Genomic DNA, 16,414 nt, shown 5'->3' on the forward strand with positions numbered 1-16,414 from the left:
AAAACTTAGTTTTCTCAGTATCTTTAAAAATCTCGTTTAAGGCAAAAATTTTGTGGAATTTATAACATGTAGGCATATCTATCAGATATATGGTTACTATAGTATAAAACCAGCCAGGGGTGGTAAATGGATCCATTTGAATGCAAGTTTCTTTCCATTTTACTTCAAGTGATACTGTTAACTCTTAAGACCTTGAGAGATTAGGATATATGGTAATACCTAATGCAAGTGCTATATGCAAATAATGCATCAGAGAGGTATATCTAAAAATATGTAGATAAACTAAAATGTAATCCTAAGAAGTACTCACTTAATCCAAAAAAAGGCAGGAGAGGACAATAGCATTTGTGCTGCCCAATCTTCTGTTAAAGAGAGATTAAAAACTCCATTAATTTTGACAGCTGGGGAACTTTTGTTCTTTGTGTTTTGGTGGCTGTAAACTTCTCAACAGTGTTGACATTTGGAAGTGACTCTGAGCGATTTATAGAATAGTTCTGCAGATTATGCCATGTTGTGCTTTCTGAAACAAAGTCAACATTAAAAAATATGCCCAAATAATTTCATCTAAAAATCTCTTTGTTTACTGAAGTTTTTAGCCACCACCCACTGCTTATGATACAGAATTTCCAGTTTGATTTTGGCCAAGTAACTGCCTGATAAAAATTAAGTCTTCCGAGGAGCATAACAGAATCTAGAGTCTCATCATTTACAATAAACTTGGGTATAATCCAAAAATCGGCATATGAAGAGTTGTGACCCAAACTCGAGACACATCAATGGAGATTATTCCTGAGATGACCCAGATATATAAATGAGCAGTTTCATTGTTCTCCCATAGCATACAAGGATTTTAAAGCTGATACAGTGATGATTATGTTCCGGAAGGAAAGGAAAATATGTTTGTGATCAATGAAAAGAAATTCCTACAGGTACTGAAACTATAATGAACTGAATGGACATTTTGGAACTGAAAAGTAGATGATCTGACTTAAAGATTCACTGGATGGGCTTAACAGCAGAATAAGAATTAAAATTATCGAAGGATCCGTGAATTTGAAGCTTAGCTCAATAGAAATTATCCAATCAGAAGGAGAGAAAATACTTAAAAAAATGAGCATGGCTTTTAGAGCACCTGTGAGATTATATGAAAAGGGCTAGCATAATGTAAATGTAATTCTAGAAGGAGAGAAGAAAGCAAAATGGGATGGAAAAAAAATGAAATCTGATTAAAATTTACTTCTATTTTGTAGAGGATGGATTTGCAACTCAAGAAACCCAGTGAAAATTAAGCAAAACAAGTACAAAGAAAACTCAAGCACATTATAATGAAACTGCTGAAAATAAAAATACTGGAAATAGCATACATACATATCAACAAATAGACATATGCAAGGGAGTAATGGTTTTTTTTAATTAATGTTTTTTATTTATTTCCGAGAGAGAGAGCATGAACAGGGGAGGGTCAGAGAGAGGGACACACAGAATCCGAAGCAGGCTCCAGGCTCTGAACTAGCTGTCAGCACAGAGCCTGTTGAGGGGCCTGAACCCACGAACTGTGAGATCATGACCTGAGCTGAAGTTGTATGCTCAACCAACTGAGCCACCCAGGCGCCCCAAGGGAATAATGATTTAATCAATTGACTTTTCATGGAACAGCAAAACTAGAGTTCAAAGAAAAAGTCAATCCAGAATTCTACAGTGAAAACATCCTTAATGAAAGTGAAATAGATTTTCAGAATGAGTTGTGAGCAGATTTCACAATAGAGAATGTTGAAGAAAGTTCTTCAGGGTGAGAAGAAATGATAGCCAGATAGAAATATAGATATTTAGGAAGGAGTGAAGAGTGTTAAAGACAGTAATATGGAATATATATTTCTTTTGATTTAAAAAAATTTTTTGATGTTTTATTTCTGAGAGAGAGACAGCATGAGCAGGGGAGGTCAGAGAGGGAGACACAGAATCAGAAAAGGCTCCAGGCTCTGAGCTAGCTGTCAGCACAGAGCCCGACATGGGGCTCGAACCCACGTACCATGAGATCATGACCTGAGCTGAATGAAGTTGGACGCTTAACTGACTGAGTCACCCAGGTGCCCCGAGTTTGTTTTAACAGGAGTGGATAAGTTTATTCATTTGGAGAGAAAGAGAGGGAGAGGGAGAGCCCCACGCAGGCTCTGTGCTATCAGTGTGGAGCTGACAAACATTGAGGTTATGGCCCGAGCCTAACTCGAGTTGGATGCTTAATTGACTGAGCCACCCAGGCACTCCTCTTTCAATATCTTTAAAAGAGCATATCACTGTTTAAAGCAAATTTATGCCACTGTATTATGGGGTTAATAGGTTATAGTTGTGATACGTATGGCAACTATAACAAGTACAAATAACTGAAACCACTGGAGGGGTTCAACAAGATGTGAGCAGGCAGAAGAAAGGATCAATTAACTTGAAGAAATGGTAGGAAAACTGGGTCTCCATCTGCATGCAGAAGAATGAAGTTAGACCTTTATCATATATAGAAAAATTAAAATGAGTTGAAAACAAACCTAGCTAAAAGTATAAAACTCTTAGAAGAAAACCTAAGGGAAAACCTTCATGACATTAGGTTTGGCAATGAACTCTTAGATAACGACCACAAATACACAAGCAACAAAATAAATTGGTCTTAATCAAAATGAAGAACTTACTGTGTGTGCATCAAAGGACACTACTGAAAGTGAAAAGATAGCCCATGGAATGAGATTGCAAATCATACATCTGATAAGGGATTAGTATCCAGTACACAGAAAGAACTACAATTCAACAATGTAAGCTTAATTTAAAAATGGGCAAAGGACTTAAACAGGCATTTCTGCAAAGAAGATACACACATGTGAAATAAGCATATGAAAAGATCACTAATCATTAGGTAAATGAAAATGACAGCCAAAGTAAGATACAATCCACACCCATTAGGATAGTTATTATAAAGACAGACAAAATAAGTTTTGGTGAGGATATGAAGTGAGCCCTCGTGGATTGCTGGTAGGAATGAATGTAGAATGTTGCAGCCACTACGGAAAACAGCTTGGGAACATATGTCCCAATAATTCCAATCCTAGGTGTGAGCAGGGACTTAAGATTTTATCTTGTTTTATTGTATACAAGAATATTCTTAACAGCACTATTTGCATGAGCACGAAGATGGAGATAACCAAAATATTCATCAACAGATGAATGGATGGGGTACCTGGCTGGCTTGGTAGAGCATGACTCTTGATTTTGGGGTCATGGGTTCAAGCCCCACTTGGGGCATAGAGCATATTTAAACCTCAGATGAAAAGATGATGAAAATATATATTCATATTATTCAGCCATAAAAGGAACAAAGTTCTGATCTGTCCTACAACATGGAGGAGACTTGAAATATGCTGAATGAGATAAGCCAGTTATCAGAAGACAGAGACATGATTCCGATGATATAAAGTACCTGGAACAGGCAATTGGTATAAAAATAAAATGGAGGATACCAGGGTCTAAGTTTGGGGAAATGGGGAGTTATATTGTTCAATGAGTATTGAATGTCTGGGATGATGAAAAACTTCTGGAAATCCTGGTGATGGTTGCATCAGATTGTGAATGTACTTCATGCCAGTGAATTGTCAACTTAAAAATGGTTAAAATGAAATATTTTTTGTTTTCTAAAGAAAGGCAGGCTGCCACATGGAGTGCTTCATTTGGCTGTGTCTGGAGTCTTGGAAGCTTGACTACCTTACGTTTTCCTACAGATGGACCTTGAAAGCTTGTTTGAAGGTTCTAGTGAGTGTGGCTACTCCTATACCCTTGACCAGAGAATGATCCTCTTCCATCAGGGAAGGTTGTCCTCTGGGTGCACAGCTTTGGGAGGGATACACATGGAGTGGTGGCGGAGGAAGGAGACACCTTCCTACCCAGACAGATCAGCTGAATCAACCTTGGTGATCAGTAGTGGTGATCAGTAGGGTGAGAGAGGTCACAGCCAGATTGGCCCCATATCCTAAACTGAAATTTTTTATTTATATTTTACCACAGTGAAATAATTGAGAAGGACTACCCTCTACACTCAGTTTTGCTTTGTTCCCTCCACTTTCTCTCTGACATTTCCAGGATCTCTCACCATGTTTATAATTAAAGATGGAAATGACTGCCTGACTTTCTAGCCTTCAGACAGGCCAAATGGAATTTAGGTTGTTTCCTTGTTTCTTTAGTGTTTTGGTTGTTTACGAGTCTTTACTTTTTTGCCTTTTTGTTTGTTTGGAGAGAGTGCAGGAGGAGGGGCCGAGAGAAGAGAATCCCAAGCAGGCTCTGTGCCAGCAGCCCGTAGCAGCCTGATGGTAGGTCTTGATCTCATGAACTGTGAAATTATTACCTGAGCCAAAATCAAGAGTCAGATGCTGCTTGACCCTGTGTGTCTTGCCTCCATGCCCATAGCTGTGGTTTCATCATGTGACCTCACCCCCTGGCTCTCTGATCTAAGGAGGTGAGTTATAATCTGAACTGAGTCACTCTCTTCTGAGAAGCTAAATAAGAGTCAGAAAATCTTTCTAGGTAGCTAAGCGCAAAAGCCACTCCGACTTGGGGCTGAGGCCACAGTTTTTCATTTATGAACTGATGAATCAGTGTGTGTTGACAGGCAGGGTGGAGGAAGGTGTAGTGCAGTGAAGAAAATGCAGTAGCTCAGCGAGATCTTGGTTTCTCAGTTTTCTGATTCTTTTAATTTCATTGGTTCAGGGCCACACAAGTGCTTCCCAGTTCAACATGTTCTCCAGAAAGAGATCTTGCCTGCCTGTGGCCAGGGGACAGACACAAGGAAATTGGGGCCTATGACAGGAACCTGTTGGGCAAAGGTGAGCACTGGTCAAGATGACAGCAAGGACCTTGAGTGTGAGCCCTTGAGAATCTTTCCCAGCAGGGCAGGAGCTTGTTCTGGGAGCTTGGGGGGAACCTACAAGAAACCTAGTGGGTGGGACCTGGGCATCTTCCACCAGCCCTGGCAATACCATTTGCTTCTAACAGCAGCACAGTGTAGAAATTAAAGTATGGATTCTGGGGCCACAAGGCTTGGGGCCAGATCCCAACTCTACCCTTTAATTATTCTTGAGTGTGCTCCTCTGTTCCTCAGGTTTCCCATCTACAAAATGGGGACTGAAACAGTGTCATAATTATAAGGATTAAATAGGAGTACAACACTCTGAGCAGTTGGCATGTCTGAGAGCTGTCTATGTGGGTGTTACTGCTGCTGCTAACTATAGTTCTGGCATCTTCTCTCTGGTCCCTGTTAGTATCCTAGAGTTCTTATGGACTCCCCTTCTGCTGAAACAGCACAAGAACTTGTCTTTCCCCCATGATCTCTTTTTATCTTCCCTTGTGCTCAGGGTTTGTATGGGGTTGGCTACCTTTATTGTGGAGTATCTAGAAGAAACTATAGGTTTGTCCTCCATCAGGTGGCCTGTTAGAAATAAGCTCCCATCTCACAGAGTGTGGGTTTCAGTCCTTCTTGATGTGGTCCACTGTCCTGGGCCATTTACTGCTCTTCCCTTGCCAGTCTCAGTCGGTGACATTGGAGACTCTTGATCTTGGGGTTGTGAGTTCAAGCCTGACCTTGGGTATGGAGATCCCTTAAAAAATCGTTCAAAAAAAAAAAAAACCTCTTACTACATTTTGAGTATCTCTATAGTTTCCTCCCTCAGCCCCTCCAAATCTTAGCTCAAAAGTTACCTTCTTTGGAGGGCTACCTCACCGCATGGAGCCCAACCTCTCCTTCCCACCTTATGCCCCTTTTAAAATTGTCACTTAAAAAGTAATGTCTACTCCTAATGTGGGGCTCAAACTCAGGAGCCTGAGATCAAGAGTTGCACGCTCCGGTGACGAAGCCAGCCAGATGCCCCTCTCATCTCTTAACAGGCTGTGTTTACTGTTTGTTGGTCATCTTGCTGATGACAGGGCCTGGTGGTGGGGTGAACACTCCACGATGGGTGGTCGAATGGGTGGATGACAGCATCGCATGCTGATCCTGGTGTAAGAAGTCTTGAGAGGCAGGAGTTGAATCCTGGTTGTGTCACTCACAAGCTGTGTGATTCAGCACCTTTTAACCGGAGCCTTAGTCTTCCCATCTGTAGCATGAGACCTACCTCTAGTGGGTTCTTTGTGAAGAGTTAAAAGGAGACACTGTGCTGAATGAGCCTCAGTTGCCATTCTCTCTCGTTCTTTCTGGTCCTTTCCTCCAAATCTATTGAAAGGAGTCTCCCAAGCCAATATGATTGCAGTGAACGTTTTCATTTACTTTGGATTATAGGTCGTTATAAATATTAACAAGTAAGACTTAAAAAGGACACCTTCGGGTAGGTCAGACGAAAGTACAAAAATTGTATGTGGGGCTGCAGTTTAAGGACATTTTCTGCAGCCGCCACGTGGTAGCAAAAACGGTGTTAAGCAGTGCACGAGTCTGCGAGTCTGCGTCGAAGACAGCCAGAGTCCATGCATTGGGAGGTTCTCTCGGTTTGAGAAAAAACAAACGGTAGCACATGCACGGGCCGGGAGGTGCAGTTGCTCGCTCTTGCCGCTAGGGGTCAGGAGGTTACCGCTTCAGGGTTGGAAGACGGGCCCGTCTGGGATTGATTGGCTAGTGGTTGCGGTGGGAGGCGGGGGTGGAGGAGGATGCAGCGTGCCATCGGGCGACTTCCTGGTTACCCACACCAAACTCTGGAATGACTGTGTGATGGTGGGTGGTAGGGAGAGGCATCAACTTTCCCAGCGGTTTGTGGGGCTGGTAGACCAGAAGAAAGATGCCAGTTGGGGGTCAAAGGCAGAGATGATACTGCAGCTTCTCAAAGAGCTTTTTCATTAACAGAGAGAGAATCAGCAAGGGGTCCAGAGCAGTGCCAGGGGCCTGGTGAAGATTCCCTCACTCCCTGGGGGCGGGGGTCCTTCCTAAGCGCCCCACCCTCCACTAGGGCTGGCTGTCCAGAAGACCCATCTTTCAGGACCCAGTCTACCCTTGCGCAGCCCGAGGCAGTAAAGAGCCCTAAGTGGGCTCCTTACACTTGCTGGGCCTTTGTTTTCCTGGTGTCTAAGAAGGTCGCTGTTGAGGCTCTCACCCAGCCCCTTCTAGCCTTGCCATTCAGTTCAGGCTCTTCACACAAAGGCTGTGGGGCTCCTTTCCGAATGAGGCCGTCCAAGAGGCAAAGCTGAGATACCCAGGGCTCACCCAGACAGGAGGCCCCTCCAAACGAGGCCATCTTGCAATCCCCAGAGGTTCCCGCATGCCAGCCTTGTGAAAAGAGCCCTTGACTGAGCCCCTGCGACGAGCAAGCCCTGGCCCATGGACTCCGTTCCCGGGGAGGGATGGCTAGCCAAGCTCCCGGCCTGGACTGTGAGCACCTCTCGTGAAGCTTTTAAATGGCATAAATGATTTTAAAGCCACCCAGCGGATGAGACAGCAGGACGGCTGTGGTCCTACCCCTTCACCACGCGCCAGAGCTTACCGAGTCTGCTGTCTACTGACCCCTCCACAGCCCAGGAGGGAGAGGTCTAGACAGTACCATCTCCCAGACAGCTAGACAATGGGGCTTTCTGAATCTCAGCTTCTTCATCTGTCAAATGAGGATGACCAGTCCACCCCCACCGAACTGTGAAGATCCATTACGGCAGGGCATGTAAAACCCTTAACATACACAAAGCTACCTTAAAGACAGGAAAACCAAGGCTCCATGACCACCACGCTGTGCGGGGACTGGAGTCCTGTTTTCCCTGCAAAGTGGGAAAGGGCTGATGGGCACTTGGTGGAATTCGAGTCATCACCCCAGGCCTCAGATGGTGATGTGCTTTGTGTCTGCAGCAGGCAGGAGAGAGCCCTGGGCCGGCAGCTAACAAACAGGATGGACCTCTTGTGTCCACAGCTCTGGGCTGGGGCTCGTGAGGCAGGGGCCATGGAGCCTGGCCTGTGCCAGCTGTGGTAGGTTACTTTCCCTTTCTGGGCCTATGTTTTCCATTGGCGGTGATGGGGCAAATGGAAAGTCCCTGATTTTGCATTTGTTCATACAGCAGCCTTGAAGGCCCCTTGGTAGGCAGGAGAAATGTGGAGCTTCACACCTGGGCCCCAAGATTCCAATGCCCTCGACCTGACTCAGCATGCCAGGCCCACCAGGCAGGGTGTCTCAGCTCTTGGAGGTAGGAGCCAGCCTCACAGGCCTTCCCAGAAATGAGGCCCTGGACGGCCGCCCAGCACTCTGAAAGGGACATCAGTGCCCACAGTAGGGCCAGGATGTAGGGCAGTCATCTGGGCCTCTTTCTCCCTAGCCCTGAACTCAGAAGTGGGTGGGGGGGGGGGGGGTGAAAGGAAGGAGAGGGTGAGGATGGGGACTTTTTGCTTCATGAAAAAAAAATGGGGGGGGGAACCTCTTCTTGACTAGAGCTGGCCTCTTCCTTAAGCTGGTAATAATGAGAGGCTGGATCCATCCTCCAGGTTTTTGGGGAGGAGAAAGATTAAAGGTAGAACTGGGTCTGAGGACTGAACTCGACCCTGACTCAAGATCATTTGACCACAATGCTTTCATCACTTTCCCTCTAACTATGAGCTGGGGCTGGCATGGCAGGTAGAGGTGGGATGAGAGCAGGGCTGGGTGACATCAGCCCTAGGCCCCACTCCTGTCCTACAAACCCCGTCTCCAGAGTGAGACCCCACGTCTTGCACAGTGACCCTAGCCCAGTCACCATACTCTTCCCCTCCGGGCCTTTGTAGGTCATTTCCACTGCACCCACTGCCCTTCCTCTTTGTCTGCCTAGTAACCGCACTCACCCTTCAAGGCCTTGCTGAAGCATCCCCTCCTCCGGGAAGCCCTCCCTACCTCCCAGCAGAGTCAGAATTCATGGCACTCACAGGTTATGTCAGCCTGGCCTTGGCATTCCTCACTCCCTGTTGTAATGGTTTGTTTCTAGCTCCCTGATTAGACAAGGAACTCTCAAGAGGGCAGGCCCTGGTTCTCATTCTTCTCCAGGGGCTTGTGCAATCACTGAAGTGCTTGCCAATGGCCGTGTTCAGTGAGAGCTTGTAGGAACTTGACCATTCTTGCTCTCAGGTCAACTTTTCTCCATCTGCCAGAGATGAACAGATGTAGTAAGAACCTCCTCTTGGGAGTAAACTTCTCCAAATCTCTTTTCCCCTAATGCCCCTCTCCAGAGTTCTCGCTGGCCCCACCAAGGCCAAGGTGCCCCTGCACTCTTGTTCTCTCAGCTTGGGGGCCCCTGACTTACTGCTGACCTCAAGTAGGGTGCTCACCCCCTGCACGGCCCCCATCCCTTCCCTGGGGTGGGTGCTGAGGCCAAGGTCCTCTCCCACCTCCTGCCCTCTTAGGTCCCAGGGGCTGAAAGCAGGCCCAGCTCTCTGGCCTTGCTGTTCCTTAGAGGGGCTAGGCCCTCCACAGCCTCCGAGCGGGGGCTGCAGTGGCTCTGTGTCTGAGCAGGCAGCCTGGATCTCCCCCCAAGATGAGGGCCCAGGCCCTTGGTGGCAGCTGAGGAAGCCCAGGGCCAGGCTGGTGCCGGGCCAGGTGACAGGCAGGGGCGGGTGCGGCAGCAGGTGGGGGCTGGTCAGTCGCTGAGCACAGCCCCTGGGAGTTCATTGGTGAGCGTGTGCCAGCGCTCGATCCGCTTGTCCTTGTTCTTCAGGCAGTCAAACCAGTGCTTCAGGCGCTCGCCCTTAGCATTGATGCCCAGAACCACGCCTCCTGCAAGAAGGGAGCCAAGGGGGGAGCCGGGGACATGGTGACCTTCTGACTCCCAAGGGCCTGGGAGCAGGAGTTCCCCAAAGACTGTCCCTGTGGAACCAGTGCCACCCCCCCCACCCCCAGCCCCCTGGACTGTGCTCCACGGCTGGACTCTGCCGCCGGCCCCCCAGGCTCTAAGGGGGAGCAGTGGTCTGACTACCACACCACAGTCTTAGCTGCCTCCCATCCCCCACCCCTCGCCAAACAGAGCCCTGGGAGCCTGTCCTTCCCCTCTCCAGGGCCAGGGCAGTGCTGGGGGTATAGTGCGGGTCAGGTCTTCGGAGCCAAGGACGGAGGCAGCTCCACTAAGCACAGCCACGATGCCCTGCCGGCCCGGAATTCAGGGCCCCAAGGACTCAGAGTCCAGGCCAAAGCACTGACCGTCTTCACCTCTCACCACTGCTCCACACAGACTGGGGTGTGACCCTCCCAGACCTCTTTCCCTCACTGGGCCTGTCTATTCCTCGGTCACATGAAGTCAGGCTGGATAAAGGCGGAGACCCCTTGTGTCTGAGGAGACAGTCTGAGGAAAGTGGGGGTCACAGAGACCAGGAAGCAGAGGCTGGGGCCTGGATTCAGGGCCACTGTCCTCTGTGAACCCGGAACAACACCCACGTGGCTAAAGGACATTTTCATTGTGTCCTCTTACCAATGAAATCGTTGGATTTTCCAATGTCATAATCCCAAACAGTGACTTCCAGGGTCTTCTTGGCCAGGTCCCCATGCTTAATCTCGTAACAGAATTCCTGGTGGTCAGAAGAAGTGAGTCAGGGCCAATGCCACAGGGCCTGGAGGCTGGCCAGTGACTAGGAAGGCTCTGAGGTGCGGGGAGGGGGTGAATGAATGGAAGGGTAATCACAGTGCTCAGTGGTAGACGGTGGCAGATTCTCACCCATTCCACCTACTTCTGCTTGAGTGCTTGGCTGGGATCCTCAAAGTCCCCTGCCCTCCAACCTGCCTGTTCCTCTGTCACTGGAGCTGTTCTCTCCAGATCCCCAAGAGTCTCATTATTACAAAATCAATACACACTTGGCCGCCTTGGTGTGCTTGACCTCTCGGGCCTGGCTCTGTTGACCACTCCCTTCTTTGTGAACGTCTCTCCCCCCCAGGCTCCCGGGATGATCTGACATCCGATATCCCCTTCACTCTCTGGAAGCATCTCCTCAGTCTCCTCTGTGTGCCCCCCCGTCACTCAGGCTCGTCCCTAGGCCCTTCTGCTCCTGTCCAGGTGCACCTGCCCCCTGAGCTGAGGACCTCGGTCTCTACCTGGAACAGGCCGTCTCGAGGCCCTGGGACGTCTCAAATTCTCAGCTCCTGTGGTTGGCCCCCCCTTCCACCTCCACGGCCTACATGGCCACAGTCCCATCCTGGATCCTCGGAAGAGCTTTCTAGGACTCCTTGCACCTCCATCTGCACCACCGTGGCCTGCTCCAGCCTGGCCTCGGCTCTCCCCCAACCTCCCATGGTTAGGGGCTCTCCTGTTGGCCCCTCCCCACCAAACCCTGCCTTGAGGGAGAGCAAGCAGCTTCACCAGCTCCTCATACCTCATTGAACTCGGGGTTCAGGGTCTTCTTCTTTACTGCAGTCTTGTGTTTGGATTTCTTGTCCACGTCTGGCTTCAGGTATCTGGAATTATGACCAACAAATGGGCAGGGGGTGGGGAGAAGCTAAGGGTACAGATGGGGCCAGCTCAGCTTGGACAAGCTTTTTGTTCTGGAGAGATCCCCGGGCCCCCCGGTCACACTAACCCTAGGACACCCCAGCACTACTTGGTGGCCAAGGTCAGCGGTCAGCTGCAGTGAGAAGTGGTTCCTTTGTCATCTAGACTCCTGTCCCCATGCCCATTTCAGAAGTTAACCACAGAGTTCCCTTCTTCCCTAGAGGTTTTTCTGGTTTCTGGAAGTCTAATTTTTATAAAGCTTACATTTCCCACCAGAAAAACATTTTTTAGCGGCATTGGTCCCTTGTTAGAGCTTTGCCTTTTTTAAAAATAGATTTATCGAGATAGAATTCACGTACTATGAAAATCATCCTTGTAAAGTATGTGAGGTATAAATTATACAAATACTATATCTAGCAGGTACTGTAGCAGCATATTCCCGAGTTCTACAGCCGGCACCTCTGCCTCACTGGAGCTTTGAGGAAGTTACAACCGTGCTCCCTGTAGGGAGCGTGAAGCCTGCCTTAAGAGCCAGTTCCTCTATAGGGGTTAGCTCCTTAGACTTTGATACCGGAGGGCTACTTTCATCAGCCTTAGAGAGGTAGAGGGACCGGCCCAAGGTCGCATGGCTGCTCAGCACAGGGCTGGTACTCACAACCCAGGACAGGAGTTCCTTTGCAGGACTTCTGACCTTGTCCCTGCGTAGACATTTGAGTGAGAACTGTCCCTCCCCTGCTGAGCGCGCTTTGAGAGGGAGGACTATATTGGTCTCACTCATCACCAGCTCCCTGGCACCCTGCTTGGGGCTCAGGACACTTGGGCAGGTCAGCAGACACCTGTCGAATGAAGGAAAGATTCCTAGGAGGGATGTTACCCGCCCAAAGGCACACACGTGTCAAGCTTCTTGCTTCATTATGCCAAACTGTCCACTGGAAAGTCTGTATGCATGATGCCTAGTACCCTTGACAGAGCTGATAGGGCTGCCTTAAAAATCCTTGCTGGTTTGCAGTCATCTCTTGGACATCAGCCTTAGCAACATGTTTATGGATGTGTCTCCTCAGGCAAGAGAAACAAAAGCAAAAATAAACTATTGGGACTATACCAAATTAAAAAGCTTTTACACAGCAAAGGAAACCATTAATAAAGTGAAAAAGACAACTTACTGAAAGAAAATACTTGCAAATGATATATCTGACAAAGGGTTAATACCCAAAGTATATTTAAAAATTTTTTAATAATTATTTTGAAAGACAGAGACCAGGGGAGGGGCAGAGAGAGAGGAAGACAGAGGATCAGAGGTGGGCTCTGTGCTAATAGAGCCCAATGTGGGGCTCAAACTCAGGAACCTGAGCCCAAGTCGGATGCTTAACCAAGTGAGCCACCCAGGTGCCTCTAATATCCAAAATATATAAAGAACTTATACACTCAACACCAAACCCCCCCCAAATACTCTGATTAAAAGGTGGGTAGGGAACCTAAATATTTTGCTTTAAAAATTTTTTATCATATTTTTAAAGTTTATTTGTTTTGAGAGAGAGAGGGGGAGAGCATGAGTGAGAGAGAGGCAGGGAGAGAGGGAAAGAGAATCCCAAGCAGGCTCTGCACTGTCAGGACTGAGCCCGATGCAGGGCTCGAACTCATGAACCACGAGATCATGACCTGAGCACAAATCAAAAGTCCGACACTTAACCAACTAAGCCACCTAGGTGCCCCTAAAAAGACATTTTTCTAAAGCAGATAAACAGATGACCAACAGATACATGAAGTCAGTAACCATCAGGGGAATGTAAATCAAAACCACCAGGAGATACCACCTTACACGGGTCAGAATGGCTAGTATCAAACAGAAGAAATAAGCGTTGGTGAAGATGTGATGGGAGAACACTTATCCCTGTTGGTGGGAATGCAAACTGGTGCCGCCACTGTGGAAAGCAGTATGGATGTTCCTCAAAAGATTAAAAATAGAAATACCGTATGATCCAATAAATCCACTCCTGGGTATTTACCCAAAGAAAACAAAAACATTAATTCAAAAAAAATATGTTCCCATGTTTACTGAAGCAGTATTTAGAATAGCCAAATTATGGAAGCAACACGAGTGTCCATCGATAGATGAATGGATAAAGATGGTGTGGTGTATGTGTGTATTTGTTCTCTATATATGTATATGTTGTTGATATGTCTTAGGTACATATAGTATTAAATATGTTGTGTGCACGTATGCAGTATATATATTTCTGTGTATATATACACAATGGAATATTAACCATAGAAGATTTTTCCATCGTGGCACCATGGATGGACCTAGAGGGTATTTCGCTAAGAGAAGTAAGTCAGAGAGCGGCAAGTGCCATAGGTTTCCGTTACCGAAGCAATGAACAAAAAACCAGAAACATCCTCATAAATAGAAACAAACTGGTGGTTGCCAGAGGGGAAGGATGGGAAGGAAGGGACGGGCAAAACAGGCGAAGGGAATTAAAAAAAAGGTACAGATTTCCAGTTATTTAAAAAAAAAAAAAAAGTCCTTGCTGGCTTGAAAAGCAGAAAGATATATCATTGCCGGTTTTTTTCAGTTGTGATTTTTTTTTTTACATAAATAACACGAGTTTATTATAGAAACATTAGAAAATATGTACTGAAGTTGAAGGTGGGAAAGAGAAATGAAGACACAGATCCACTTCAAAAACCTGTTCTTTAGCAGCATTATGCAGTCATCAACAACTGGAAACCCACAAAAACCCAACAGGAAACAGCTAACAAAATGGAAATAAGTACACATCTGTCAATAATTACTTTAAATCTAAATGCTCAAAAGACATAGGGTTACAGAATGGATTAAAAAAAAAAAAAAAAAGACCCACATATCCAAACACTGCCTACAAGAGACTCCGTTCAGACTTAGAGACAGACTGAAAATGAGAGATGGAGGAAGATATTACATACAAATAGCAGTTGGGGTGGGGGGAAGCTGGGGTAGCAATACTTACATCAAACAAAATAGGCTTTTTTTTCCCCCCCAGAGAGAGAGAGACAGTGTGAGCAGGGGAGGGTCAGAGAGAGAGGGAGACACAGAATCCGAAACAGGCTCCAGGCTCTGAGATAGCTGTCAGCACAGAGCCTGACGCAGGGCTCGAACCCACAAACTGTGAGATCATGACCTGGTCCAAAGTCTGACGCTTAACCGACCGAGCCACCCAGGTGCTCCATAAATAGATTTTAAAACAAAGAAACAGGAGACAAAGAAGGGCAGTATATGACAAGGGGACCAGTTCAACAAGAAAATATGATAGTTATAAATATCTCTACATCCAACAACGTAGCATCTAAATACATAAAGCAAATACTAACAGACATAACAAAATTAACAGTAATACAGTAATAGTAAGTGACTAATACCCTAATTACGTCAACGGTTAGACCATCCAGGCAGAAAATCAATAAGGAACCAGGGTCTTTGAATGGCACATTAGAACAGATGCAAGAATGATCACCTGTTAGACCACAAAAAAATCCCTATATTTAAGACTGAAATTATATCAAGCATTTTTTCCCAATACCACAGTATGACACTAGAAGTCAATTAAAAGAGAAAACTGGAAAAAACTCACAAACGTGGAGAATAAACAACACGCTATTAAACAACCAGTGGGTCAACAAAGAAATCGGAGGAACTTTAAAAAATACATGGAGACAGGGGCGCCTGGGTGGCTGAGTTGGTTGAGCGGCCGACTTCGGCTCAGGTAATAATCTCACGGTTCGTGGGTTCGAGCCCCGCACCGGGCTCTGTGCTGACGGCTAGCTCAGAGCCTGGAGCCGGTCTTCAGATTCTATCTCTCCCTCTCTCTCTGACCCTCCCCTGCTCACGCTCTCTCAGAAATAAATAAAAAACATTAAAAAAAATTAAAAACAAAGTGGAGACAGGGGCACCTGCATGGCTAAGTCAGTTGAGCATCTGACTTCAGCTCAGGTCATGATCTCCCATCTCGTGGGTTCGAGCCCCGCATCAGGCTCTGTGCTGACAGCTCAGAGCCTGGAGCCTGTTTCATATTCTGTGTTGCCCTCTTTCTGCCCCTCCTCTACTTGCACTGTCTCTCTCTCAAAAATAAATGAAAATTAAAAGTTTTTAAAGAGAGAAATAGAGATACAGTCCTACCTCAAGAAACAAAAATCTCAATCTAATCTTACACCTAAAGAAGCTAGGAAAAGAATAAACAAAGCCCAAAGTTAAAAGAAGGAAATAATAAAGACCAGAGTAGAATAAGGGAAATAAAGACTTAAAATCAGGAAAATACCAATGAAACCAAGGGCTGGTTCTTTAAAATGATAAACAACGGGTGCCTGGGTGACTCTGTCAGTTAAGTATCCCACAATTCTTTTTTGAAATGTTTCTATTGAGAGCGAGCAAGCAAGCAGGGGACAGAGAGACAGAGAGAGAGACAGAGAATCCCAAGCAGGCTCCATACTGTCAGTGCAGAGCCCAATATGGGGCTCGACCTCACAAACTGTGATATCATGACCTGAGCTGAAATCAGGAGTCCGATGCTTAACCAACTGAGCCATTCAGGCAACCCTGGAGAGCCCATAATTAAACTCATGCATATATGGTCAATTAATATACAACAAAGGAGGTAAGAACATATAATAGGGAAAAGATGGTCTCCTCAATAAATGATATAGGGAAAATTGGGCTTTTTTTTTTTAACACCTTGTAGAAAAATAAACTCAAAATTGATTAAAGACTTAAGTATAAGACCCTGCAACCATAAAACTCCTAGAAGAAAACCTAAGTAGTAATGACATCAGCCTCAGCCACATTTTTCTAGATAGGTCTCCTCAGTAAGGGAAACAAAAGCAAAAATAAACTATTGGGACTACATCAAANAGTTACGGAGTTATGGAATGAGGAAGCCACAGGGATAAAGGTACAGCATAGGCAATACAGTCAAAGGTATTGTAATAGCGTTGTATGGGGACAGAGTAT

At 46.3% G+C, this 16,414-nt stretch overlaps 1 protein-coding gene across 1 annotated transcript in view; it reads right to left on the bottom strand.

The window, feature by feature from the left end:
• Positions 1-8,607: 8,607 nt before the first annotated feature.
• The window catches only part of DOC2B (double C2 domain beta), a 28,438-nt gene continuing 20,631 nt past the window's right edge, over positions 8,608-16,414 (bottom strand). The window contains exons 8-10 of the mRNA XM_077749828.1: positions 11,318-11,399; positions 10,423-10,519; positions 8,608-9,734 (exon numbers count right to left, since the gene is read on the bottom strand). Coding sequence (XP_077605954.1) covers positions 9,598-9,734; positions 10,423-10,519; positions 11,318-11,399 — 316 coding nt within the window. The 3' untranslated portion in view covers positions 8,608-9,597. The remainder of the gene's footprint in view (positions 9,735-10,422; positions 10,520-11,317; positions 11,400-16,414) is intronic.

Source organism: Crocuta crocuta, unplaced genomic scaffold (assembly GCF_008692635.1).
Source record: "Crocuta crocuta isolate KB4526 unplaced genomic scaffold, BGI_CrCroc_1.0 scaffold149, whole genome shotgun sequence".
NCBI classification, from domain to species: Eukaryota; Metazoa; Chordata; class Mammalia; order Carnivora; family Hyaenidae; genus Crocuta; species Crocuta crocuta.